The sequence below is a fragment of the Phyllostomus hastatus genome, unplaced genomic scaffold, assembly GCF_019186645.2.
Source record: "Phyllostomus hastatus isolate PE091 unplaced genomic scaffold, TTU_PhHast_1.1 phas_contig_150, whole genome shotgun sequence".
NCBI lineage: Eukaryota > Metazoa > Chordata > Mammalia > Chiroptera > Phyllostomidae > Phyllostomus > Phyllostomus hastatus.
This window is the reverse complement of record NW_025333611.1, coordinates 22224762-22250083: the sequence shown is the minus strand read 5'-3', so window position 1 is coordinate 22250083 and position 25322 is coordinate 22224762. Positions and strand designations below refer to the sequence as shown.

At 49.6% G+C, this 25322-nt stretch overlaps 2 protein-coding genes across 6 annotated transcripts in view; one reads left to right on the top strand and one right to left on the bottom strand.

The window, feature by feature from the left end:
* Nucleotides 1-4839, top strand: part of STK32A (serine/threonine kinase 32A) — a 98509-nt gene extending 93670 nt beyond the window's left edge. For 3 of the 4 annotated variants that reach the window (XM_045830205.1, XM_045830204.1, XM_045830206.1), the window contains 2 exons: nt 950-1014; nt 1390-4839. In XM_045830205.1, the coding sequence (XP_045686161.1) occupies nt 950-1014; nt 1390-1394 (70 nt within the window). In that variant the 3' untranslated portion in view covers nt 1395-4839. The remainder of the gene's footprint in view (nt 1-949; nt 1015-1389) is intronic. The other variant, XM_045830207.1, reaches the window with a different exon arrangement.
* A 2902-nt stretch (nt 4840-7741) lies between these two features.
* Nucleotides 7742-25322, bottom strand: part of DPYSL3 (dihydropyrimidinase like 3) — a 104836-nt gene continuing 87255 nt past the window's right edge. For both annotated transcript variants that reach the window (XM_045821764.1, XM_045821770.1), the window contains 7 exons: nt 22319-22439; nt 18186-18342; nt 17152-17293; nt 15398-15568; nt 14006-14185; nt 12298-12460; nt 7742-10983 (listed from right to left, as the gene is read on the bottom strand). In XM_045821764.1, coding sequence (XP_045677720.1) covers nt 10895-10983; nt 12298-12460; nt 14006-14185; nt 15398-15568; nt 17152-17293; nt 18186-18342; nt 22319-22439 — 1023 coding nt within the window. In that variant the 3' untranslated portion in view covers nt 7742-10894. The remainder of the gene's footprint in view (nt 10984-12297; nt 12461-14005; nt 14186-15397; nt 15569-17151; nt 17294-18185; nt 18343-22318; nt 22440-25322) is intronic.

The following is a 25322-nucleotide window of genomic DNA, read 5'->3' as shown; positions in this document are numbered from 1 at the left end:
AAGGAAATAAAACTTTATAAACAGACAGTGGAACCTGGGCATTGCTGTTCTCAGGGTTACAAGGTCAAGTTCCTTCATGGGACATCCTCCATGGCATTTCTGTTTTGCCTGCCTCTCTCCTGCTCTGAAATCTCCACTCAGGGAAGAAAGAAAACTCTCCAGTAGTCAAGGACAGAGTATTTTCTAATTGGTAGATTTAAAAAGTGAATGAATGAGATTTTTCCTTAGAGAAGAACGTTTTTCATCTGGAGTGATTTGGAAGTACTTCGTTGCAAACTTCCAAAGCCTTGGATCCAGGGTGGGCACTGTCCTGGGCCTGAGCACCATGTTTTTGAGGTTAAGGTTTCTCACGATGGCAAAGTCATTGGTAGGTGTTGAAAGCCAGACAGTGAAACATCAGAGCAAATGACGTGCATGTCTGTGAGAAAGTCGCAAATAAAGACAGCTCTGCTCCCAACCCCCGAAGTCTAGTTCACCAACCCCAGCACAGGTGTGGAGGGGAACGTTCCATAAGAGCTCAGTGCGAAGAGATATTTCCAGGCTCTTCGTTGTGTTCCCATAGAACCCCCAAACCTCTCACATGAGGGCCAGCTGATGAGACATAAGTAACTAGCTCAATAAACCCTTGTCCCCACCCTCCTGGGAGCCGTGGTGTCTTCTCAGGCTGAGGGGCTGAAAGACATTGAGCTCCTGAACCATACCCCACATCTCCCTAGTGGGGAGCAGAGCGCTCGTGTCTTATATCCTCTTGCTATTTCTTCCCTGTTTGCTCCCGTTTCTGGTTGGCATCTCATTCCTGCCCAAAACTCTAAGATAGCATCTGTTCTGAAGATGTATTCTTCGATTTGGGCCACTCAGTGTTCAGACAGTCAGTGGGTTATAGACTCCCGAGGATCCTGACTGATCTGCCTACTCTGACTCTGCTTGTTTCCCCACGTGCCCCCGAAAGACGTGCCTTCTCCAGGAGCACCTCGAATCTGTGCAGAAGGAGTTCCTCATCTTCAACAGAGAGAAGTGAGTAGCACCTGTGAGCACAGCCGCTCCGCAAATGGTAGTGTTTCTGCTAGACTCTAACTGCAAAGTCTTAATATATTTTTAACATTTTCTTATCCTAATTACAAAAATGATGCCTGTCCATGATAGAACATTTGAAAATTGCAGAAACCTCTTTTTCTTGCAAGAGATTTCAGAAGTTGTGCCAGGTAAATGAGTTCCAAGTTTGTGTTGATGGGAGGGCAGAGGAGTGGGGACTTAACACATTTAAAACTGAGGACATTTTTAGGTTTTCTCTGACTGCTTTATAAATTGTGAGACATAATGCTATCACTTCAAAAGCTCAAATCTCTTTTCAGTGAATTAATCCTCTTTGTTTCGTTTTTCCTTTTTCAGAGTAAAAAGGGACTTTAATGAAAGACAAGCAAATGTAGCCTCGGAACAAACCAAAGACTCCCAAGAAGAGAACAGCCAGAATAACAGCCTGTGAAGTTGTCGGCATCTTCTTCTTGGGACATTTCCTGGCACCTCGGCCGGCAGGTTCTGGCTTCCGCAGCAGGACCGGCAGACTCCCCGCTGTGCACCTCACTCACCTTGGAAATTGTGAGCGCCTGCCTTTGGAAGGAGGCCACATGATACACAGAAGACGTCCCTGGGCTCCCAGGAACTCGTCGCACCACTACTGAACCAACCTCGAGCAAGTCACTTAACCACTCTCTCTGCTTCGGTTTCTTCTTCTAAAACGAGAGGTTATACTAGAGGAGCTCTGCTCTGCCTTTTTATTGCAGCCACTCTATCTTGAACTGCATTTATTTTTATTGCAAATGGATATTTGGATGTAGATTTATTTTTCCACTCTGCTAGAGGTGCTGGTGGACAAACAGACAAGGGTGGGGGACTGAGGGAGGCGTTTGGGGCGTGACAGAGGGCTGCTCTTCAGAGACAGGGGACTTCATAAGGAGGTCACAGCCCCTAAGCCCAACTGAATAGGACTAAGAAATGTAGTCAAGAAGGACACGAATGGGAGCAGATTAAAGAGACACAGATTCACCCAGGCCTTCCAGCGACACACCACACCAGCTTGTCCCAGCTAGCAACAGCCTGCTGTGCGCATCTGCCCCAATGCCCTGTGCAGTGATGTGAAGTTGGGAAGTGGAGATTGGTGACGATGGGGCATTTACACAGAATGCTACAAAGCAGGACTTACCACCCCCACCCAGAAGCCAGCTGTTAAATATTTGTTGGCACACCACTTGCTTTCTTCTAACAATCATGTTCCTTGAGAGCTAATTGTCCTTTTAAGATGATCAGAGACCTGCGTGTGGAATCAGGAAAGACTTCTGTCACATTGAAAGCACATCCACCTTGTTGTACATCGATGTGCCTCTCACAGGAGTTGCAGGCCAAGTTAGAGTGCGAGGCGAACTTGGGTGTGAGTACAATTGACCCTTGAAAAGTCCCTGCAATTACCCGCGACGTCTGGTGGGCATCTCGTCGTGATGAAGCCCAGGGCAGTGAGCCACCTGTCTCACTGATGACACAAGTCACTGTTCTTGGTTCACTTTGACTTTTTTACTTTTATTTTTGGCTGATAGCAGATGGATCAAGTTGTCGGACAACGCACACAGGCCTTCACAGAGCAGAATTCACACGTGCAAGGGGCTGGAGTCACGAGCTCAGGGAACAGCGCTGCCTTGGCTCCCTGCCTTGTGCTTGCTTCAAGGATGGCCAGGCAGAATCGCCTATTACTTGAAGTATGATCGATGTCTCACCGTTTTTCTTTATATTTTATTTATTTGGGAAACACCAAGTTTGATTCACCTAAGGGAGATGTGCATGTAACACATCACTATCCTGAGGATCTTTGCAGGCAGAGGGACTAATTTGGGGGCACCTATGGGGGCCGCCGGGTGGAGAGTCAAGAAGTGAATAGTCTTGGTAGGGGGGCTGGTTTAACCCCTCAGCCACTCAGATCACCTAAACCTTGACCTTCTCTGTGGAGAGTGTGGGCCTCAGCAAGATGGTGGAACGCTGGCAACAGGGGAGCCCAGACTGGCCCATCTGGGAAACTGGACAGATGGGCGTAGGCAGAAGTAACAGATGCGGCCACCTGCTGCCCAGACTGTGCCAGGAGGACGTTTGCAGGAGGGCATCTCAGCGTGGGTAGAGCTGTGTGGAGTTGTAACTCAGCATTCACGGCAGTCTCCTCACTAGGCTGGTGGGCCCAGAATTTCTGGCCGAGCTGTGGAAGTGTCTACCGACTTCAGGAGCAAACATACTTTCGTCAAGGATTAAAGCCAGCTCCTTTGTTCTGTGTTTATTCCTTTTCTGTACATTTTCCACACACTATCTATGCTATTTTGTTGTTTCTCCAAACATTATAAATTCTGAGTGCTTGCCAGACTCAATTTCACAAAGAGGGAGATGGGGTGACGAGATGACTAGAATCTGCTCCCGGGTGTCAGGGGCCACTTGGTGTTTGCCAACTTCCATCTGTCACTTTGTCTTGATTCAAGCCCTGATGTGCTGTGCACAGGGGTGGGACCTCATTATTCACGCCACTTCACGTCTCCAGTGTCTGGTGGGACAGGAGCCCAAGGCAGTCCCCGTGGTCTGAGTCCCTGGTTTGCATCTCCAGGGACTGTGTGCGTACCTGCAGCAGCCCTGTGGGTGTTCAGGAGCTGCGGACGGGTGTACCGACTAGACAGCACAGCCTCAGAGAGGTGACAGGGCTTCCCCGACCGCCGCAGGTCACACACCCACAGTGCGTGTTCAGTGAGGGAGAGAAAACAAGTTTTGTGTCCGTCAGTGGAGAACGACTGATTATAAACACCTCCCACCTCTGTACGTTTTAAATATTTGGACAAACAAGTTTTCCAAAAACTAAAAAGATGCCTAAATCCTTACCATAATTGCTGCTTATTGAAAACAGATTATCTCCCCCTCAACCTTTGGCTAAAAGTTACTACCCTACCATGTGGAACATGTCTCATCTAGATTCAGACAAACAAGGCTCAGGGCTAAGAATTTCAGAGAACAGGGTGACTGCTGCATTTTCCTGTCTGGTGTCCCTGGAATCCTTTCCTCCAAGTGGCTTCCTCCCTTATCCATGTAGAGCAGCAAAAAAGTCTGAGCAGGTTTTGAGTACCAGAAGCCTCCTGGTTATAATACTAGCACTGCAGTTAGTGTTATAACACCCACCCTGCTGCATTCACGGTGCCCTCTAGTGGATGGGCGGGGCAGTGGAGCCTGGCGACACTGGCCACAGCCCTAACTCTGGAAGAAAATGCTCTGCTAATGGCAAACGCACCTGGATAGAAGCACTGGTTTGAGTGAGGCCACTGCCATGGCAGGAATGAATGGCAAGCAGCCCAGAGCCTTGCTACATTAAGTTCATTTGGTGGTTAGTCTTCTGATGGGAAAGTTTTAACCAGATATGATTAGGCTTAGATCATCATAGGTTGTCTAGATTGAAAGGACGAATAAATAACTGGAGAACTAACGGTAACCCAGCCAGCTGGGGGCAGTGTGGCCACTTGGGGCTGACGCAGAAATGCTAGGGCTTCAGTTCTTCCAAAGCTGAACAAAAAGGCATGAAAAGCACAGCGGGTTTGTTTCAGTGCCCAGCTGTCCTTGCATTATGTCTACCCAAAGTCCTGTTTCCTACGCTGTCTGCCTGTGATCACTGCTTCTGACGAGCTCAGTGTGTCTGACAGTAAATACTGATGTCAACCCTCCAAACCTGTTTTCTGTGCTGTTGTGAACAGGCGGCCGTCGCTGGATGGGAAGTTCACAGTCTGTTCCACTGTAGCATCTCCAGTGTCAGTGCGCCTGTGTATTAAAATGTTGTCTGCACACAGTAAGACACTGACCCTTCTTCGTCAGGTGTGGAGGGGTGTGTGTGTGTGTGTGTGTGTGTGATGGTTTTTCCTAGAGGAAGGGCTGCAGTGCCCCAAGTCACCTGTTCGTACTTATGCTCCTGCTATGAGGAATGTCCGTTACCACATGAGCTGGTGACAGAGGTGGTATTCTATAAACTACGGGATGCAACATACTTTAACTAATCCCCACGTATAAAAACAAAACACCTCATCCCTCTAGCATCCGCACCCTATGGTACACAGCCCAGGATTCCAGGTTTGCTTTTCACCGTGACCGTAAGTCCACGGACCACCCGTACACCTTTTCCCAGCACTCTGCCTTCCCACCCCTGAACATCTCTTTTCTGCGGCATCCCATCCGCCACAGCAGCAGGGGGACGTGCCAAGGCCCATCCTCTGGGGCAGGAAGGAGACTGCAGCTCTGAACACCTGCAGCTCGGAGCAGCTTGGGCCTTAGGGGAGAATAAAGGGGGCTTCAGATCCACCATAGCTCGGCCACCAGGCCGGCCGGTGCCCTGGGCTTGTCCTGAAACAGAGGCTCCTGTAGGTTTTGTGGGCTCTGAAGTCCTGTGTGCCGGGCGCCCTGTTGTCCAGGGTGTGTGAAGTCACCTGTCACATGCTCAGCAGCCACTGGAGCACAGGGCAGCACCCTGACCTCTTCCGAGTCTGGAGCGCCAGCCTAAGAGATGTCAATTCTGCAGGTTGCTTTGGCCCTGTCATCCCCCACTTCCTCTTCATGGTTGATGTTCCCTTTGGGATGGCTTGATGGCAGCAGAGCTGATTCCAGAAAGTTCTTTGAAACCAGGGGAATCCTGTTATTCTTACCCAGTGTTCTCACTTCCCACCTGGGTCAATGTGACTCAGCCCAGAAGACCTCCAGCCCACAGCCCTGTGAAAGTCTGTGTGCAAATTTCAGCAACATTTTTTAAAGACTGCTCCATGCCGCTTAGAGCTCTGCAACCTGAGTTCATGTTAGGCATTGACCATGACCTTTAAACCTAAGCTCATCCTAAACAGAGCTCAGTTGCTACTTTGGTCATGAACGGGGAGAGGCGTTTCTCCAGTTCTGAGTTTGAGCCAGAAAATGGGACTATGGGCCAAAGCTCGTCAGTCATCAGACCTTGAACCTCAAGCTGAAATAATTCTTTATAAGCACAGAGTCCGCTTATAACATGGTTTCTGAGCTTCTGTGCTCAAAGGCATCATTGCCCTGTGCTCCTGTACTGACGGCATCAGTCCACCGAACCAAGGGGGCTTCATCACACACAAAAGCAATTCACCAGCAATTACCTCCCAGCCCTGAGCAGTGTGACTCAGTCGGGCATCATCCCGCAAAGTGAAGGTTGCCAGTTCGATTCTCAGTCAGAGCACATGCCTAGGTTGCAGGTTTAGTCCCCAGTAGGGGCAGGTAAAAGAGGCAATAGATCAATTATTGCTCTCCCCCTCTTTCTCCTTCCCTTCCCCTCTCTCTAAAAAATCTTAAAAAAGAAGAAATTACCATGCCATCCCTTCTCCACCTGCTCCAGCCTAAACACAGACACTTTGCTGAGCAAAGCATTTGTGCCCTGCAGGCCTGAGGCCAGCGGTGGGGCCGCCTGCTGTGTTTGCCTGCCCAGCAGCCATCCCCTCTTCCTGTGTCACAAATTAATTTTCTGTGAGCCAGTGAGAGTCCACACGGTTCAGGTGGCTCAGGGGCTGGGCATGTGACCAGGTATGGCCAATCAGTCCTGTGGTCTCCCAGCCACAGCGCCTAGTTCGCTGGTGAAAACACATGACCTAAACCAGACCAATCAGAGTCAGTCTCTTTGGCTGGAGCTATTGAGGGAGTCTCTCTCCTTCCCCTGAAATCACTAAGCAGGTAAAATGAAAACCAAGAGATGCTGGTGGCCAGTGGTGCTCCCATGTGCAAAGAGCTCCCGTAAGAATGGAGTACCTGCTGAAGGCGAGAGGACGAAGACATGAAAAGAAACAACATCCGTGCTTGCTTTGGCAGCACAAGTGCCACAGTCGGAACGACACAGAGAAGGTGTGTGTGGCCCTGTGTGAGGACAGCGTGCAAATTCGCACAGCGATCCGTGGTTGAAAAAAGAAACGATGGTCTAATACAGCTTTGCCCAATTCAGCCCCTGATGTGTTTGGTTATCCTTTTAAAAAAATTGTTTTCCACATATCCTAGCTTAACATTTGCCATGAAAAGTGTCCTGCATACACTGTAATTAGACCCAGAAGTGTTTCCCCCAAAAGGGGTTAGTGTAACGAGTTTGGTGGAATGTTAGAAGATGATTACTAGTGATAAAAATAGTTTGAGAACCTCGAGTTGGACAAATTTTGAAAGATGCGGGATTTTTCAGAGCTTTGACAGCATGCACGTTAAATCTCTCAGAGGAGAAGATGTAGCAGATAATCCTTTCTAACACTCATGAGATGCCCTGGGACCAGGTGCTAAAGAAGATACAATTCTCTGAAACGTACTCAGTTTGAATTTTCTCCAAGTCCAGGGTTTTGAAGAAGTGAAGCTTTAAAGGGAGGAAAAAACAAAAACCAAACAAACCAAACCTTTCAGGATCTGTTCTGGACTCGATTTACCCCAAAAGGCAATGCCTTTTACACTAATATGAATTTGATGATCTATAGGGAAAAACAAAACACACTTTAGTCATTCCCCAAAGTTTCAATGCAGGCCCTCAAAACTATAGCCGAACAAAATCTCAACCTCAAGTGAAAAGATAGGAACTCCCCGCAAATCTTGTCCAGATATCTGTTTTCGCCAGATCTGCGCCCCTTTCTAACTGTGTCAGTTTTATTGTCCAATTGTAATACGTTTGGTAAAACAGCATGTCACACACAGAAAAAGACTGCACGACATCTGTGATTTTATAGTTATTTTAATAACCAGGTTTACATTAACAGTCACGTGATGAACTTTTTTTTCCTTTTTTTTTTTTTTTAAATCTCAGCTAAACGCAAAACACAGTTTTCTTCACGGTTCAAAGCAAACAGCTCGTCACATTCCGGAGCTGCCTCACAGCTACCACAGATCACAGGAAAGTCACTGTCTGTCCATAGTCACCAGACATGGAACTGAACACCCACACACCGGTTTCCGAGGAGGGAACTCACGGGCAAGCTGGCTGCCTGGGGCAGCCCGCCTGTGCATCTGGGGCTGCAGCTGGACTCTTCCCGGCGAGGAGGCCTGGGAGCGGGCAGGGTTTGTCCCCCTGCCGGGAAGGGCTTCTGGATCGAGTGAAGGTCCAGGGTTAGACTCGAGGCCTTCAGAGCAGAGTGTGACTCTCTGGGCGGAGTCACAAAGGAAAGGGCCACAGGATGATGGGCTGGACTTTGAGGGAAACCCATTTCTGGGATGGCTACAACACTGCCATTCTTAGAAAACTTAGAAGTATTTCTGTTGGGGTGATGCTTTAACAGTTCCACAAATACCTTCTCAACTACCCAAATTGGGGGCCTCCCAGACAGAACCCTAGCTGACTGCCCTCTGGGTTTAGGGACACAGTGAGCAGGTTGGGGGTGGTGGAGGGGGTGCGGTGGCCTTATAGAGGGGTCAGGCCAAGACATGAGGCAGCAGAAGAAAGCTCAGGAGGAAGACAGAAATCCAGAAAGCCCCCCCCACTCCCCCGTCCCACAGCTGGACGAGGTGCTGGTGAATTCGGAGAGGGCAGACTCATGCCATGATCTCTTCCTGAACCCTGCATACAGGGCTTTTTGATGTCTGTTATGGAACAGGACAAATTTGAATATAAATTTTAACTTAAGTAACAGGGAACCAGAAATCAGAGTTAATAAAATAGTGGGAGAGTTCTTGGAAGCCTCAGGAATTTCTATCCCGGGAAAGTTACTAATTAGTGAAGAAAGTAAGGCCATCCCCAGATCAGGTTGCCCAGCAGCAAGTCATGAAGGGGCTGTTCCTACCGCACGGAAACTGGTGTAGAATAATATAAAGGTCTGGTCGAATGTTGCATTCAGAAGTTCCAAGTGCAACCAATTTGGCCATGAGGTCATGAGAGATAGGCTGGACTCAGGAGCTGGTAACAGCAGCAGAAAGTACCGGAGTTATCTACGTGTCTTTTCCTCCACCTGGTGGTTGTGGCTGGTACTGCAACACATCCTAAATCCCAGCCCAGCCAATGAGGTATATAGAATATGCTTCTGCTAGGACAAGCTCCCTGCCTGCAAAACTGTCACTTTGCATTTGGAACAGACTCCCACATCATTGAGTTATAAGCCAAGAGATACATCCCCAGCTTCACGTCAGTTTCCTTTAAAATAAAGGCACCGTGAAAAAGCCTTAAGAGTAGCAAGATTCCTTCTTTGGACAGGAAATCATCTTTGTTCGTGATTGGAACAGAAGTTGGCAGTGCTAGGGAAAATCCTCTTCCTTGGCTACTTCCAAAGGCCTCTCCAGCCCCATATTATCTTTCCTCTGGCGTTCAACTTAGAGCCTGCAGTCAGAGGTAATGGTTTCTCCTAAGCACCTGAAAGGTGTTGGAGGCCTTCCCTTCAAAGTACTTGGCACCCAGAGTTACAAGTCCCATCAGCTAGACCCCCCAGCACAGAGGTCTGGGCCCAGGTTAAATACGTTTCCCCCCGCTGCATATGGGCCTTTTAGTTCTACAGGTCCTTGTCTGGCCCATGGGACTTGTTCCAAAATTGAGTTTTAGAGGGGTAGGGCAGGGAATGGACATTCAGCTCTGACAGACAAGGTAGGTGGGCACCAACGGTCCTCACCAACCTCGTTTTATGTGCCTGTCAGGGAGGCGGCATGCCACTGCCACCCACCTTGGGAGACGTCGGTGCCCGAACAAAAGCTCCCCCAAAGGACGTGCTGATGGAAAGGGTGCAGATGGCTTAGGACTGAAAACTAGAACCGTGGCCACAGAACGTAATCTCTCTGCTTCAGACTGGCTTTCCCCAAACCCTGCTTGACTCCCATGGAAGCTGAGATGCCCTATTAGTAGTAAAAGTTAAGGAATGCCTAAGAAAATCAATTTTCAACAAGAACAACAACAAAAAGCGTATTCAATCATGGCTGTGCCCGGACCTCAGAAGATCAAGAGAATCAAACACTCAGAACTGGTAAGACAAGCCCATTGCCGGAGGCCGGCGGCCCTTCTCCATTTCTTTGCAGAGACGGGAGAGTGAGGTGAGCTCCAGCACTGTGTGGAGGGAGGTGCCTGGCTGCCCCACCCCCAGGGCCCCTGCTGTGCTCCCAGCTGTTGCCTGTAAACAGCACCCAGGGCAAGACGAGAGAAGTGTCTTTGCTCTCTCCTCTCCTCCTCTCGAACCAGGAAAAGAGAAGACTTTGACGGCAATGCTGAGGAAAAGGCCCACCAAATACGGGCATGACCAAGTGGAAGCAACGTGTGGGTTTTGGTGTTTTAATAAAATGCTCAAAGAAATAAAATCAGCTAAGAGAGGGCATGACAAAGTCTGGAACCCGACGACCTCCTGCCTGCCTTCTGCGCAGACCCCAGGGGAGTGTGATGAAGTGACAGCTGCCCCCTGGGGCCACTGTCCATGGAAATAAATGTACTTCATTAACACAATACACAAGACCCCTGATGCTCACCCACCCACCCCCGCCCCCGTACACAACCTACCCAAACCTCTGAGCCCCTGCCTTGCTCTGGGCTCCCACCACCCACTCACCCCAAATAACTGTGTCCCTTCTGCTCATTTCCCTTGACATCCAGCTTTGTGTGTCCCCTTGTCTTAAGATGCAGCACTACACACGCTCTCAACACTATATAGCAGACTCTTTACCTTAGTGGCCTGTCTGATTGCATGCATGGAAACGGGGGAGGCTAGGCATAAACAGAAAACAAAGCAATCTTCGTAAAGCTAGGCAAGCGAGCGTAACATTGGAGAAACATAAGGCTTGAGGCTTATTGATTCTTTAGATCGTAACTGTTTGGATTCGCTTTCCTTCTTAAATATCGGTGTACCATTTTGGCTTCCCAAAAATCTCTTCTTGCTTCTGCCCCCTCTCTTTGGGGAGGAGTTGCTTAACTCAGGGATGTGATGTTAGAGCGGCCTCCAGGGGGCGCCACGATGCGTTTGCTGGCCGAGCGGACCCCTTCATCCACTTGGGTGCCTGCAATAAATTCCGGGGGGGCGGGGGGAAGGGGACGAAAGAGAAACTGGGTTAATTTTAAGGATGTAAGATATGACATGCCTTCCTGGCTTCATCTCCCAAGAAACTTCCATTGCTGTTTGCCAGGTATTCCAGACTTTTCACACCCACCCTCCAGAAAGTCACCGCCTGCCAGGAAAAGCCAGGTTCATATCTAGATTTCATCAGACCCTCCACATCCTAACAATGATAATAAAAAACAACAGGGCTGTTATAAAAATAGCTGCTTCCATTCGCTGGGACAAGCAGTGTTTAAAGTGTTCCTCAGCCTACCTCAGTCAACCCTCCCCACTACCCTTTCAGGGGGGTTCTGTTATTATCCCATTAAAAGAGGGGGAAACCGAGGCTGTGAGGGGCGAGGCATTGTGCCCAAGGTCACAGCTGGGAGAGGGGATGGCCGGGCCCCGCGGCCACAGCCCAAAAGAAAACATCAGTGGGCCCCTCCGTCCATTCAGAAGGAGCCCCACAAAGCTTAGGGATTGTGGGAATCAGAGGGCAATGGAAAATGGCACAACACTGACAAAAATTTCTGCGAAGAACATACTGTGACCTCTGGCCATGTCACCTCAAAGCTTGTAGCCCTTTTCTTTTGTACTCCTCCCCACCTCTGACCCCTGACCTCTTTCCCTCCCCATGTCCTGTAGCTCCTATTCCTCCCCTCCCCCTACCCCCCCATGTCTCTGTGCACATCCCTCTCCCTTCGTGTTATCTTGCTTCTCTTGCATTTAAATCGTTCATCGTAGAGACGCAAATCTACATTTATTGTCCTCTCAATTTAAAGCTACTGGTTATGGAGCAGTTGGCTACTGATTTCCTATTGATATCAGGTAGTTCTTAAAGAATAGGTAAGCTTCACAATATGGCTACCCCAAGGTCAATGTTCAATCACCAGCAGCTGTGGTTAGCTTGGAAGAATATGATAAAAATCCTGGGTAGCGATCTGAGCACAAACAGAACACAGCGCAGCGCTCAGCTCTCACCGTCCAACGCAGAGCACCCCGGTCGCCGCAGCCCTCTCGCCCCTCCCCCGCCAGGCATGCGCTCTGGGCGGAACTGGTGGACGTGGAAGCCTGACCTTTAACCTCACCGAGCCTTACCCTGCTTTCTCAGAGGGCTACTTTTTGTTCGGCAAACCATCCTTCTTGCCAGTAAGGGGGTCCCTAAAGGGCGGTCTGCGGGAGCTCCCAGGATCACCATTAGCTCGGGGCACTGAACCTCCTTTCCCCTCCTTCCCCACTTTCTCACTGCCGGTTGCCGTCAGCTCGTCCGACTCACCCGACAGGCTGAATCCCGACTGATGGAGGTTCCTCACGGGCGGGTTTGGCCGAGTGGGAGAGCCCCGGGTGGAGCCGGCGGGGGTGCCCCCCTTGGGCGTGGTAGTCAGGTCAAACACCGGCCCGTCGTACATGCCTCTCGGGACCGCGTGCAGGTCCGCCATCTGCGGCAGAGAAAGCATGTCACTCTTTTCAGTTCTTTGACAATTTAGGGTCTGTTGTTGGTAACATAAACATATCATTGCATTCAGTGTGCGTAGTGGGAGCCAGAAAAGAATAGTAATGTTACTGTAAGGAACAGAGGGGTGTAAAATAGAGGGGGATGTTATGAGAGAGTGCTGATGAAGGAGGTAGGTGAAGGTGTCTCTAAAGGTGACCTTTGATCTTCAGGACCCGAGGAGCTTGTACTGGGACCAGGGTGGAGGGAGGAGGCGGCTGGAGGGTGCAGAGGACAGGTATGGACAGCAGCGTTCCCAGCAGGGGAGACTGATGGTGGACACAAATGAAGAACCACCCGTGTGGCTGGAGCAGAGCTGGTAAGAAGGGGCAGCCGTGTGAGATGAGGTCGTAAGTGCTGGCAGAGCCCAGATTCCATGGGGGCTCCACCCCCAGGCTCCTCAGCACAGATCAGAGTTGGCAGGCCTGGAAATTCGCCTCCTGTGGTCCGACCCACTGACCTCTGGCTGTGGCTGTGAACTTGCCCTGGGACGGTGGAGCCAGTCAGCAATGTCACCCAAGTGATGTTCTGTGCTAGGCCTGGTGCCACACACTGGGGCCTATGGACCCATGAAACATGGCGTGGTCCCCCAGTGGGGCTCACAGTCTATTACACAGACACTGCAAGACCACCCATGGCAGCGGGCCTGTGGCACACACCCCCCAGCCGGTTCAGGGAGGACATGCTGTCAGGAGGCTGACAGTTCTGGCTGGGCCCTCAGAAGGCTCCCAGGCTCTCTGTCACAGAGCCGTCCTCCTCTGTCAGTGACCCAGGTGTAGGCACAGAGGCCTCGCTCATCAGGTTTGCAGATTAATGCCCCAGGTGGGATGACGACTCTGTACTCCCCAAGAATCCCTGACCGACACTCCAGATCCTCGGCATTTCTTTAGGCCTAGAATCTAAGTCACAGTAAGAGCTGATGTACTCGAAGTTTGAGTTGCCTTCTCTTCTGTGAGACCAGCATTGGAGTGTGCAATTTTATTCCAAAATACTTAACTTGAAAATGACCACTCATAAAGAGATACGAATGGTGAAGGGATTTAAAACATTGTCATAAAATAAACAGTGGATAGCTACAGGGACACTCAAAAAACAGACGCCTTTGGAAACACACAGATGCTCTAAGAGATGGGCTTAGTGTGTCCTGTGCAGGTACGGGGAGCAGAACTGAACTGGCTGGCTGGCTTGAGGGAGGTCCATTTCAGCCCAGCAGAAGGAAGTTCACTGTCACAGACGGAGGTGGTCAGCTGCCCTGTAAGGTGGGGAGCCTCTCTGTGCTGCACACAGAGGCCGAACGGCCCACTATTAGGACCACGGGGAGCATAAGAGTGGGAAAGACACTTGGGTATTGAGTTTCTGTGAGTCTCTCCTTAGTGGACACTGCAATGTGCACTCAGATTCCTGTACCCAACGCCCCACCCCACTGTCACCACGACTGAGTGAGACACGAACCCTGTCCGCGTCCCCCTCCCCAGGGTCCAGGCACTCTCACCTTCCTCCGGGCTTTGATGCGCTTGTACACGTAGTCCGAGAAGGGGCCGCAGGGGATGAAGCGGCCGGCCCCCTGGGTCACGTGCAGGTTGCCATCTTCCAGCATGATCTTGCCCTGGCAGATGACCACCAGAGGTGCCCCGCGCAGCTCCATCCCTTCGAAGATGTTGTACTCTGCAGCCTAGAGATGGGGGGTGGGGCAAAGCCATGGGTATGGGCATGGGGAGGGGAGAAAGAGGAACGTGCTTCCCACGTGCTTGGGATCCCGCCTGCAGCATCACCAGAAGCGACTCGCCAGGTAAGCCAGGAAAAGCTTACAACACATTTACCAGGTTCCAGAGGGTGGAGGCCCTGGAATTCCTAGCAAAGAGAAGCACCCAGTCTTGATTAAGGTCCCCACAGCGAGGTAAATTCTGTCACTGTCGGTGTCCAAGGAGAAGCTGGTACCTCTCAGGGATGCTGTACTTGGCAGGCTGGTGTTGGGAGGGTGGGCAGGTGGGTGGCGTGACCCTTAGATTCCCAGCTTGAAATTAAATAATGTGATATGACACAGTGTTTGAGCAAAGGCCATTCCCACCAAAAACTGGGACCGCTCCCCACCTCCTTTGTTTTACCCAACAACTGCAAGGCCCCACTGCGAAGTGGCGAAGGAGATGAGCCTGGAGTCAGGGTGCGTGGGCCTGAATTCCAGCTTCATTTCCTTGCTGCCTACATCATCGAACCCTTCTGTACCTCCATTTGCTTATCTCTAAAATGGGGATAACGATAGTGCCTACCTGTGGAAGACTGTTGTGCAGATTGAATGAATTACAAGCACAGCCCCTGGAACATAGGTACTTGAACAATATTAACTATTGTTATTAACAAGCATAAGCCCCTGTCTGTTCAGGGCTTGTCTGCTGGGCTTTCATTATCTCCCACCTGAAACTCTGCAGGAGGAAGTCGTCATCAGTGTTTCCCCCTTCTCTGTCCTCCCAGGCACAAGGTACCACTGCACTCCATTCCTCCTAGAGGAAGCTGTGGCCACAGGACTAGCTTTGGCCAATGCTGCATGACAGGGAGTGACATCCTGGGAGACTGGTGGGAGACAGTCCACCCTTTGCCATATCCTGGCCCCTGGGCTCACCATCACGGGCGCATGGGCAGAGATGACGTCTCTGTCCGCCTCCACCTCTGAGTGGCTATGAGAGGCAGAGCCCTTCCGCTCACCCATTTGGAAAGCGGGAGTGAGAAATAAACTGCTGGGGTTTGAAGCCACTGACAAGCTGGGATGGTTTGTTACTGGGACCCACCCCATCTACTGCCCTGGGGCACCGCGCACACTCCTCTCTCCTGACGGAGGTCCCTGCACACCTTCCCTACCCCAGCCCGCGCCCACGGGCTCCAGCCTCACCGACTGGTGGTTCTTGGCGGAGACGATCTTCACGGCGTCCGGATCCCAGATCACCAGGTCGCTGTCGGAACCCACGGATATTCTCCCCTTGCGGGGGTACAGGTTGAAGATCTTCGCGGCGTTTGTGCTTGTCACGGCCACAAACTGGTTTTCATCCATCTTCCCTGTGGCCTGTGCGGATAGTAAAAAAATGTTTTTAATTGGCAGTGCAGGGCTTCTAAGCTCAGAGCAGGGTGTCCACAAAGGCCCCCAGATGCACGCAGGGGCCTCGGAGGCCATGGGCTGGGAGCCCCACCCACCCAGCAAGCTTCAGCGTCGGCTGCAGTGACGGAACACGTGGCTGAGGAGGGAGGTTCCTGCTCCTGAAATATGTGCATTTTTTCTTGGTTAAATGCAGACATGTACTTACTTCTACTCCTCGAACTCCCAAAAGGACTATAGAGAGTTCACAAGAAAAAAAACAAACCCATTTTTTTTAAAAGATTTTATTTATTTTCAGAGACTGGGGAAGGAAGGGTGAAAGAGAGGGAGAGAAACATCAATGTGCGGTTGCCTCTTACATACCCCCTCCTAGGGGCCTGGCCCACAACCCAGGCATGTGCACCGACTGGGAATCAAACTGACAACCCTTTGGTTTGCAGGCCAGTGCTAAATCCACTGAGCTGTACCATTTTTTTAAGATTTTACCCTTTTTTAAAATTTGTATTTGCTGCCCTGGCTGGTGTTGCCCCAGTATGGGGCACTCGAGAGGCAACCATACATTGATGTTTTTCTCTCTCTTCCTCTCTCTTTCCCACCCCTCTCTAAAAATAAATAAAATCTTTAAAAAAATAAATTAAATATATGTTTGTATCTGCATAGACAGAGACAAATGTGGAAGAACCTCACCAAGATGATAACAATGCTTATCCCTGGGGTAGGGAATTTATGAGTCATTTCTGTTTTCTTTCAAATGTGTGTTTTTTGGTACTTTCCAAGTGTTCTTTATTAAGAATGTACCATGTTGGTAATAAAAAAAATATTTTTAACAATTCCAGACAGTGTCAAGATAAACACATATATGCATTCATAAATACATAACAGTGTAAAAAAGACAAAAATCTAAATATGTAACAAAAGAGACAAAAATATTTATCATTTCTGTCTTCTCAAAAAAAAAAAAAAAAAGCCCTGGCTGGCGTAGCTCAGTGGATTGAACAAGAGCTGCGAACCAAAGCATTGCAGGTTCAATTCCCAGCCAGGGCACATGCCTGGGTTGCAGGCCATGGCCCCCAGCAACTGCACATTGATGTTTCTCTCTCTCTCTCTCTTTTTTCTCCCTCCCTTCCCTCTCTAAAAATAAATAAATAAATCTTTTTTTAAAAAAAGCCCAGGTAGGCAAAGAACAATTTAGTTTAAAAACTAGCTTTGAGTTTCCTGGCAGCCAAGAAGAAAAGGGAAACTCTGTGGATTACACTGTGTAGCTAAATGAGGTATTAGATCAAAAACATTCTATTTGCCTCTAAAATGAGTGTCTATAGTGTTTTTAAAATAAAGCAGAGGGACATGATCAACTTAATAAGTTAATCACTAATATTACTTAAATCTTTGGGAGAACCTTCATTTGCATGGTATGTATGTATGTATGTATGTATTTTGACAGCTTCTGTGATCTCAACAAGGAAAAGAAAACCAGGTCCCTGTGCCAGAAGACACTGATAGACAATCACTTTTATAGCCTGGCCACCCTCCCTTCCCCTGACCTTGATCCTTACCACGGCCTTGTCCCAGATGACAGACATCCGCTCCTCCACCCCATTGGTACCCTCAGGAATGGCTGTGAAGTTATCCTTCCCAATCGCTTTCTGGGCAGTGCTGAAGGTGCAGTGGGCACTGCCCGAGAGCTGCAGGTCCCCGCTGGCAAGGAGAAAAGTTCCACGTAAATGGGAGGGGTGGCTCGAGGCATCTCGGGAGCCCAGACTCGAGTGTCTAGTGTCAGCATCTGGAGTGCCACGACTTGAGTTTGGAACCTTTCCTTCCCCTCTGCCAACTGTGCAAACTTGGGCGAATTTCTTCCCCTCTCTGGGGCTCGGTTACCCCATTTGGAAAACGAGGGCGTGGGATTAGATGATCTCTTGTGCAACAAAGCAGAAAGGGCCCACATGAGGGATGGGCCTGACCCCAGAGGGCAGCAGCAAACAAGTCCTCCTTCATTTTGGTTAAGTGGTCATCACAGCCATCTGTTCAAAATTTGTGAAATACAGGGTCCGGCAGAAGTCAGGCCTGTGTGAGTGTGGTTGGTGGGGTAATAATATGGGTGTCATAATTTATGCTTTTCATTTGAACATTTTACCTAAAATGTCATATGGTGTGCTGGAGTGTGATATTGTTATGTTACAGAATTACATGCTTATGATTTTGTAAAAAAAGATTTTGTAATGAAACAGGGGCGTTATTTGTGCCAGACCCTGTACTGTAGTCTCTGTGGGCCTCAGCTGCTTAATCTGTAAAATGGTTACGAAAGTCCCTCACTCATTGAGTTGTTATGAGGAGCAACGAGATCACGTGTGCAGCCTCTCCCTAGTGCGTGGCACACGACACACATTCACTGCTATTCCCATGATTAATAGGATTCCTGTGGTATTCGTATCAATTATTGGTGTCTGTGCTCCAGATTGCAAGGGACTGCTCAGTGTCTTCCCCTCACGGCAGACCCTAGTCTGGCTGATGGATGGGCTTTGGGACCCCTCGACCCACGGGACCCGGGATGTGTCCACACAACGCCCGCTGCTTGTCATCCTGCACAGACCTGGCCAGCAAGGAGTTGATGTAGTCCGGAGTGGTCGGGTCGGGACTCAGAGGTGGGGATGTCACAAAGGCAGCTGCCTTGGCCCAGTTCTTGCTCCAGTAATGGGTTCCATCTGTGCCGAGGCTGGCAGTGATGGGCTCACCGAAGACCACGTTTCCTGCAAGGGGTAGGACACAGGCATGGAGTCTGCATAACGTACTGCCGCCCGGGGCCCAGCCTCGGTCATCACAGGCCTGGGTTCAAGCCCCTGTTCCCACCTTTTCCAAGCTTTTGCTTTTCTAGCTGCTAAATGAAAAAAGAAAGTTGTATTCTTCACATTACAAGAAGCCAGTGCTTGCAAGATACAGTATTAATTCTCAAATTTTGAGGCAAATTCAAATTTGCAGCAAAAGAAGAGTATATACATTGATTCTCAGATTCACCCTCATTTTAGAAATGTTAAAATGTGGAATAGACTTGTCCTGAAACAAACCAGGCCTGAGAAAATGAAAGGGCGTGGTGTGTACAAAGTGGCACAGGGGAGATGCCCAATAAATCTGATTTCTTAACACCTTCTCCCCCTTCCCACTGGTGGGTGTGCCCACGTCACTGGGAATGGCCAGGTCCTGCTGTTGCAAGGACACACTCTGGCTCCACAGAGTCAAACCCACTCCCATGGATGAAAGGCTCTCGTGTTCTTTTCCACCATGTTTGTTATTCCTCCAGTACACCCAGTCGCCTGGGGCACATCAAAGACGAGGCTACTTCGTGGACCCTGTGTAGTCTGGCATTAGAGACTTAAATGCCCAAATCAAGGAGAAGATACTGGGAAATGCACTGATCTAAGGTTTTGTTAGTCATCTTAAAGAAGAAGGGACAGTGATTCAGAAGGCCAGTGTCATCTCATAGAGGGTGGGCTTTGTACCAAGATCCTCCACACCAGAATCCTGGGCTACAGATAGCCCGAAAGGCACTGCACTTCTTTAGCTCCAGTCCCTTAACTCCCACAGTGACATTCCCCCCCAAGGTCGGAGTTTAGGCAGGCTCTACCACCAGGGTTATAAATAAGTTTCACCTTGCTCCAACTGCTGTCAATTATTTTCTTCGCCTGAAATTTTGCATAGAGAAGAATTTTTTTTCTTTTTAAAATTTTTTAAAAAATTTTAATTGTTGTTCAAGCACAGTTTTCTGCCTTTTACTCCCATCCCAGCCTGCCCCACCCCCCGAAAGCTCCCCACCTCCCTCCTGTTTCCATGGCCCACCCTTGTTATTGTCCATGTGTCCTTTATACTTGTTCCTGTAAACCCTTCCCCTTTTCCCCTGAATTCCCTCCCTTCTCCCCTCTGGTCACTGTCAGCCTGGTCTCTATTTCAGTGACTTTGTTTATATTATGCTTCCGGCTGCACTAGAAAAGACTCGTGACTGGTTTGTGATGTCTGCCTCGGGAGAATGAAGGAAGCAACGGCAACGACTCACATGGGACAGCCCTGCTCTGGGGAAAGATGGTAAAAAAAAGGACCCACACCTGACTGATGAGAATTTCAAAGGTTCTTCAAAAATATTACCAAACTAAAGCAGAGAGGGCCACAGAGAAGCGAAGAAATGAAAGCCAAGGCAAGCACTCAAGTCCCATTGAGAGAAAGTACAACTTCAAAAGTGGAAGAGTTCCCTCTCTTTGGACTGACCACCTTTAGATGGGAGAGTAGAATGAGCAAAGGTTGTCATTGTACTGGGTTTGAGTATCAGCTCTCCAAGCTGGGAGGGGCCTGGGCAAGGCGTGCTGCTGTGTCCTCGTTTGAAATCAGGGATACTAATGCCTGTTGCGCAGGGTTCCAGGAGAATTCTACACAATGATACGTTAAAAGTGCAAGCACACCTCATCTTACTGCCCTCTGCAGATACTGTTATTGTTTCTTACAAATTGAAGGCGAGACCCTGCACTAGCAAAAAAAAATTATGACTTCAAGTCTCAGAGGATGGTTAGCATTTTCTAGCAATGAAGCATTTTTGATTAAGAGATATACATTGTTTTTTAGACATAATGCTATTTCACACTTCATAGGCTACAGTATAGAGTAAATGTAACTGAGAAACTGAAAAATTCATGTTTAACTCTCTTTATTGAGATATTTGCTTTATTGCGGTGGTCTGGAACCAAATCTGCAGCATCTCCAATATGCCTGTATTTGCCCCAGTGCAGGATGTACAGGTGGTCTGCATCGAACCGCAGACTCCTCATTTTAATTCTGAGCAGCAATGCTGAGCAGCCGAAGAGCACCTGGTGATTAAACATGTGGGGACTTGCAGGGTCACCTGCGCAGAGGGGGGAGGAAACCTGCTACGCTCTGTCTTCCCAACTGAACACCCTGGACTCCTTCCTAGAGAACGGAGGTTTGTGAGGGGTTCACTGGCTGCGATCTCAGCAGCCTGATTTTTGTCCCTGCAGTAATGCCGCCCTGACACAGCTCTGCTCATCCTCACCATCAGACCATGAGCTGGAAGGCTAAGGCTGAGGAATTTTGCCACATGAAGTCTGAAGTAAGACCCCACACATCTTGAAACACTGAGCCGGGCCCCAGGTGGCCCTGAGAGTGGGCCCTGGCAGGATGCAGCCACGGGCGGGAGGTGTCAGAGGATGACTGTGGCAGGCGGTCATGGACAGAGGTGTGGGGTGTCCCTTTGCTCTTTTCTCTCTCTCTCTCTCTCTCTCTCTTTCTGCCTTCCTCCAAGAACGGGTAAGGATCGGGGCTGCTTCCCTGGTTCTTGCCGGAGACTCACACCCAGCAGAGCGGCCACCCGTACCCTGCTGGGAGACTGAACGCTGGGAGAGAAAACAGCAGGCTCACAGTGAGTGACATGAAGCACAAGGTGCCCTGGAACTTGCCAGCGAGGAGATTGTCCAGACAATCAAGACGATGCCCTTCCTGTAAGTAAAGGGTCCTTGCTGCCAGAAGGCCAGGCAGCTGAAACTCAGCCAGCAAAGGCAGCTGGGACTATTTTTAGCCACCCCAGTCATACACATCTGGAGTTGCACAGACCAGTTCTGGGTCTGGTCGATGAATCATTCACTGTGGGCCCTTCCTCTATCCAAACAGCCATGGACACACAGTGGTCACAACCATACAACCAAACACGCAGCCCACACCTCCAGGTTCTCAGCCACATTGCTCACAAGTGAGTCCATTAGTCTCCCATTAGGGATGAGAACAAAAGGCAGAAAAGAAAGCTTTGAAGTGAGAGTAAACCTTAGTTTAGCGCAGGGTGAGCAAACGAAGCCCAAGTGAACAGCAACGGGGGAACACAGCCAAGGCAGTGGGGACAGAGCCCAGGTCATGAAGGCCGATGCCACTGGACATGCTCTGGAGACCCATTCAACCCCTTTTCTAAAACAACTTGTGCTAACCTGTGGCTCAGCAGGTAGGACCCTGCCCCTGCCCTCGGCCCCGGCCTGTCAATTGTGCTCTTCCCAGAGCAGACAGACGTTGGTTCAGGGGTGAGCCCATGACCCCAGCCAAGGTTGTCACAGTCCTCCTGGGGACTCGGGCTTGAGCTGCTGAAAAAGATGCACTCTTCCTCCTAACACCCCCCACCAAGAGTGGAGGATGACAGGTGCCACTTGGCATTTACTGTCACTGTTCATACTGAACAGCAGGCCACCAGACAGGCCAGCAGCCCCAAGACAGGCATGAGAGTGACAGAACCCCAACCCCACTGTTTCAGCCCCACAGAAACACCTTCAACCAGTAATTTTACTCGTTTGCTAAGTCCGTTTGAGTTGGATCTCTGACTTATTGTACCCAATACAATCTTGACTAGCATGTTCGTTTATAAAGCTCAGATAATGTGAACTGACAATAAAAGATCAAAGGGAGTAAGGAAGATGACCCAAGTCTCCAAAGAACTGACTCAAGCCGTGTCATCTCAGGAAAACCACTAACCCTTCCTGGGCCTCAGTTTACCCATCTTCCAAGTGGGATCACTTCCAGGATCCTGTTCTCCACCGAGATATGGAAGGGATCAAATGGGCTACCATGGATGAGGGGCTTCCCAGAGAGCAGACAAGGCGTAAACTAGGGCACCCTTTACACTGGGTGTCCAGGGAAGAAAGGAGACATGGTGCCTCAGAGCCCTGAGATCTTGGGAGCACACATCACCTTTTTTCCTGGCTTGTGAGATGAGGTCAGCCGCACTCTTGCTCATGACCTTCGTGATGTAGAGAGGGCAGTTGGTTTGGCTGGCGATGGTGATGGCACGGAACACAGCCTCTGCTTCCAGCTGCAAAAAAACAACCCAAAGTTCCCAGGGGTCAATAGGAGCCAGAGGCTCTCAAAGCCACCGCTCCCCTGCCTCCACACACGAACGCGGGCCAGGCGTCCAAAGCCCAGAGGAGCCGGAGCTGGACGCGCTGGATCTAAGTCTCGGGTACGGCACTGCCTGGCTGGCTCATGCTCCTGGCATCTCATTGCCTCCGCCCCTCACCTGGGAAGTGCATGGAGATCGGAGAGGACAGCACAGGGTTGCTGTGTGACATCAGGGCCTGGCACGGAGCAACCACTGCATCAGCACAGCTTGAGTTTCTCCTGGGCCTGCTCTCCCCCCTCCCTCTGATGATCACAGAGGCTGCATGTGGTGGAAGCCTTTGCTCCCCAGTCTTCCCAGGACAGATTCTCTGGCAAAACACAGCCCCAACCCCCGTATGGAGGAAATAACCAGTCAAGCAAATGAGGCGTCATGCTTCTTCCAGCCCTTGCCTGCAGCAACAGGTGGTCGGGGATGGGTTCGTTCCAGCAGGCCCGTCTTATCCTAATAATTCCCAGACTTGTCCACACAAAGACCTCTTTTGTCATCGACTTCCTCCATCCTAATGTAGAATTCATGTTTTTGGAGATGCTAACCAGCCCAGTTGAATGCATTAAGTAAGAAATAGGGAGTTTTCCCTTATTTTGCTAACAAAGAAGGGTCGGAGAGCTTAGGCTTTCTCCAACAGCATGGGTCTGGCTTCTGGTTTTGCCACTTGGAAGCTGAGTGACCTCGGGCACCTCACATGACCTCCTAAAGCCTCAGGTCCGGAATGCGGGGATAATAGGACCTGACACATGTGGCTGTTTTGAGGATTACGTAAGTTCATCCACATAAAGCAATCAGCTCACTCCTGGGATGAGGCCAGTGTTCCTTGAAGGGTGGCTGTTGGTCTTCTTGCTGGTGGCAGCTCCTGACCATGTACGTGCGAGAGCCTGTGTTATGACCCAGAGTGACTACCCAAGTTAGTTCAGTGCAGCCCAAAGCAGGGACATTGGCATTTTTCCTTTCAATCGGCCAAAGTCCCTTTTTGGATGGATATGACATTCTGGTTAGCCTGTGCAGCCCAACCCTTCAAAAAAGACCAAAAATAGCTTGCAGAAGCCCGAGGCAAACCAGCTCCTGCCCATGGTGAGGGTGGCTCGGCAGGCAGGCTCTAAGAATTTGGCCAGTCCAGCTGGCGTCCCCTGAGCTGCACTCTGTTCCATGTGGACCAGACCCTGGAGGCCCCTGACCACGGGAAATTGCGGCCACCTTCTGGAAGTACCCAGACTCTTGGAGTGGCATCTCTGGGCCTCGGGCTCAGCTCTCTGAACAGCCTCACTCAAGATGGTATCTGGTTGTGCTGTGGACTGAAAAGACGCTGGCTTCCCCTGTGCCTGGTCCTCCCTCTTCACACCTATGCTGACCTCTCCAGCTGCCTCATGACCTCTGCCCAGGCCCCTTTGATCTCCTTCCCTCACAGCACTGCAGGATTTTCAGCACCTTGACAACATGACTATCTTTGGAAGGTTACATCACTCTCCAGCTTCACCCAAAAGGGCTTCCAGGGTTGTTGGGATCTGCAGCCGGAGGCTTTCTACTAAAAAGGAGACGGAAACAGGGAGGAGGGGAGTATGGCGGGGTGGGAGGGGGAGGGGGGGAGTTGAACAAACAAACCAAAGAACAAAAATAGACTTTGCTCAGAAATCCCCTGGCTGCTGCTGAAGGATCTATCTTGCCAGCACATCTCAACAGTGACCAGCATTTAAGAAAATGTCACAAACAGTGCTGATGGTCCTGGTCTGCTTGCACCGTGCAAACAGCTTTCCAGTCCTTCAGACACGACGGGTGGGTGCCTTAACTGCTCTGATCTTCGGCTTCATTACGCACAATAGCACCAGCCACCCAGAGCAGCAGCCAGGACAATGGCGACAACACAGTTAGCACGGACCTGGGAATAAACGAGCGTTCTGTAGAAGAGACGTGGCATTAAGGCCACTCTTACGGGGACACTGTGACTGTAACCCCAACACAGATTTTTTAAAGTGGGGAGTAATTAACATAAAACACTCTATTAGTACAGGTGTACTACATAATAACTTAATATTTGTACCTATTGCAAAATAATCACGATAGAAGTTTAACATCCATCCCACACAATTGCAAAATTTTTTTCTTGTAATGAGAACTTTCAAGATCTACTTTCTTAACAACTCTCAAAGATGCAATACAGTATTAAGTACAATCACCATGCTGCACATTACATCCTCCTGATTTATTTATTTTATATCTGGGAGATTGTTCATCTTTTGACCATCTTCCCCCAATTTCCCTACCCCATACCTCTGGCAACCACTAATCTGGTCTTTGTATCAATGAGCTTGGGTCTTTTTTGTGGGGAGGGGATGATTGTTGTTTTGTTTCTTAGATTCCACACAGAAGTGAGATCCTATGGTATTTATCCTTCTCTATCTGACTTATTTCATGTAGCATAATGCCCTCAAGGTCCATCCATGTTACTACAATTGGCAGAATTTCTTTGTTATGGCTGAAAAATATTCCATTGTGTGTGTGTGTGCGCGCACACGCACACCACATTTTCTTCATTTCATCCATTGATAGACTGTTGGAGTTGTTGCCATATCTTGGCTAGTGTACATAATGCTGTGTGTACATGGGAGCACAGATACCTTTGGGAATTAGTATTTTCATTTTCTTCAGATAAATACCCAGAAGAGGAATTGCTGATAGTTCTATTTTCAATTTTTTGAGGAACCTCCATACTGTTGTTCATTGTGGGTGTAGCAATTTACATTCCCAACAGTCAAAATTATAAATTATTTCAGCTGGTAACAGAAAGAGCACCAGACAAAGGAG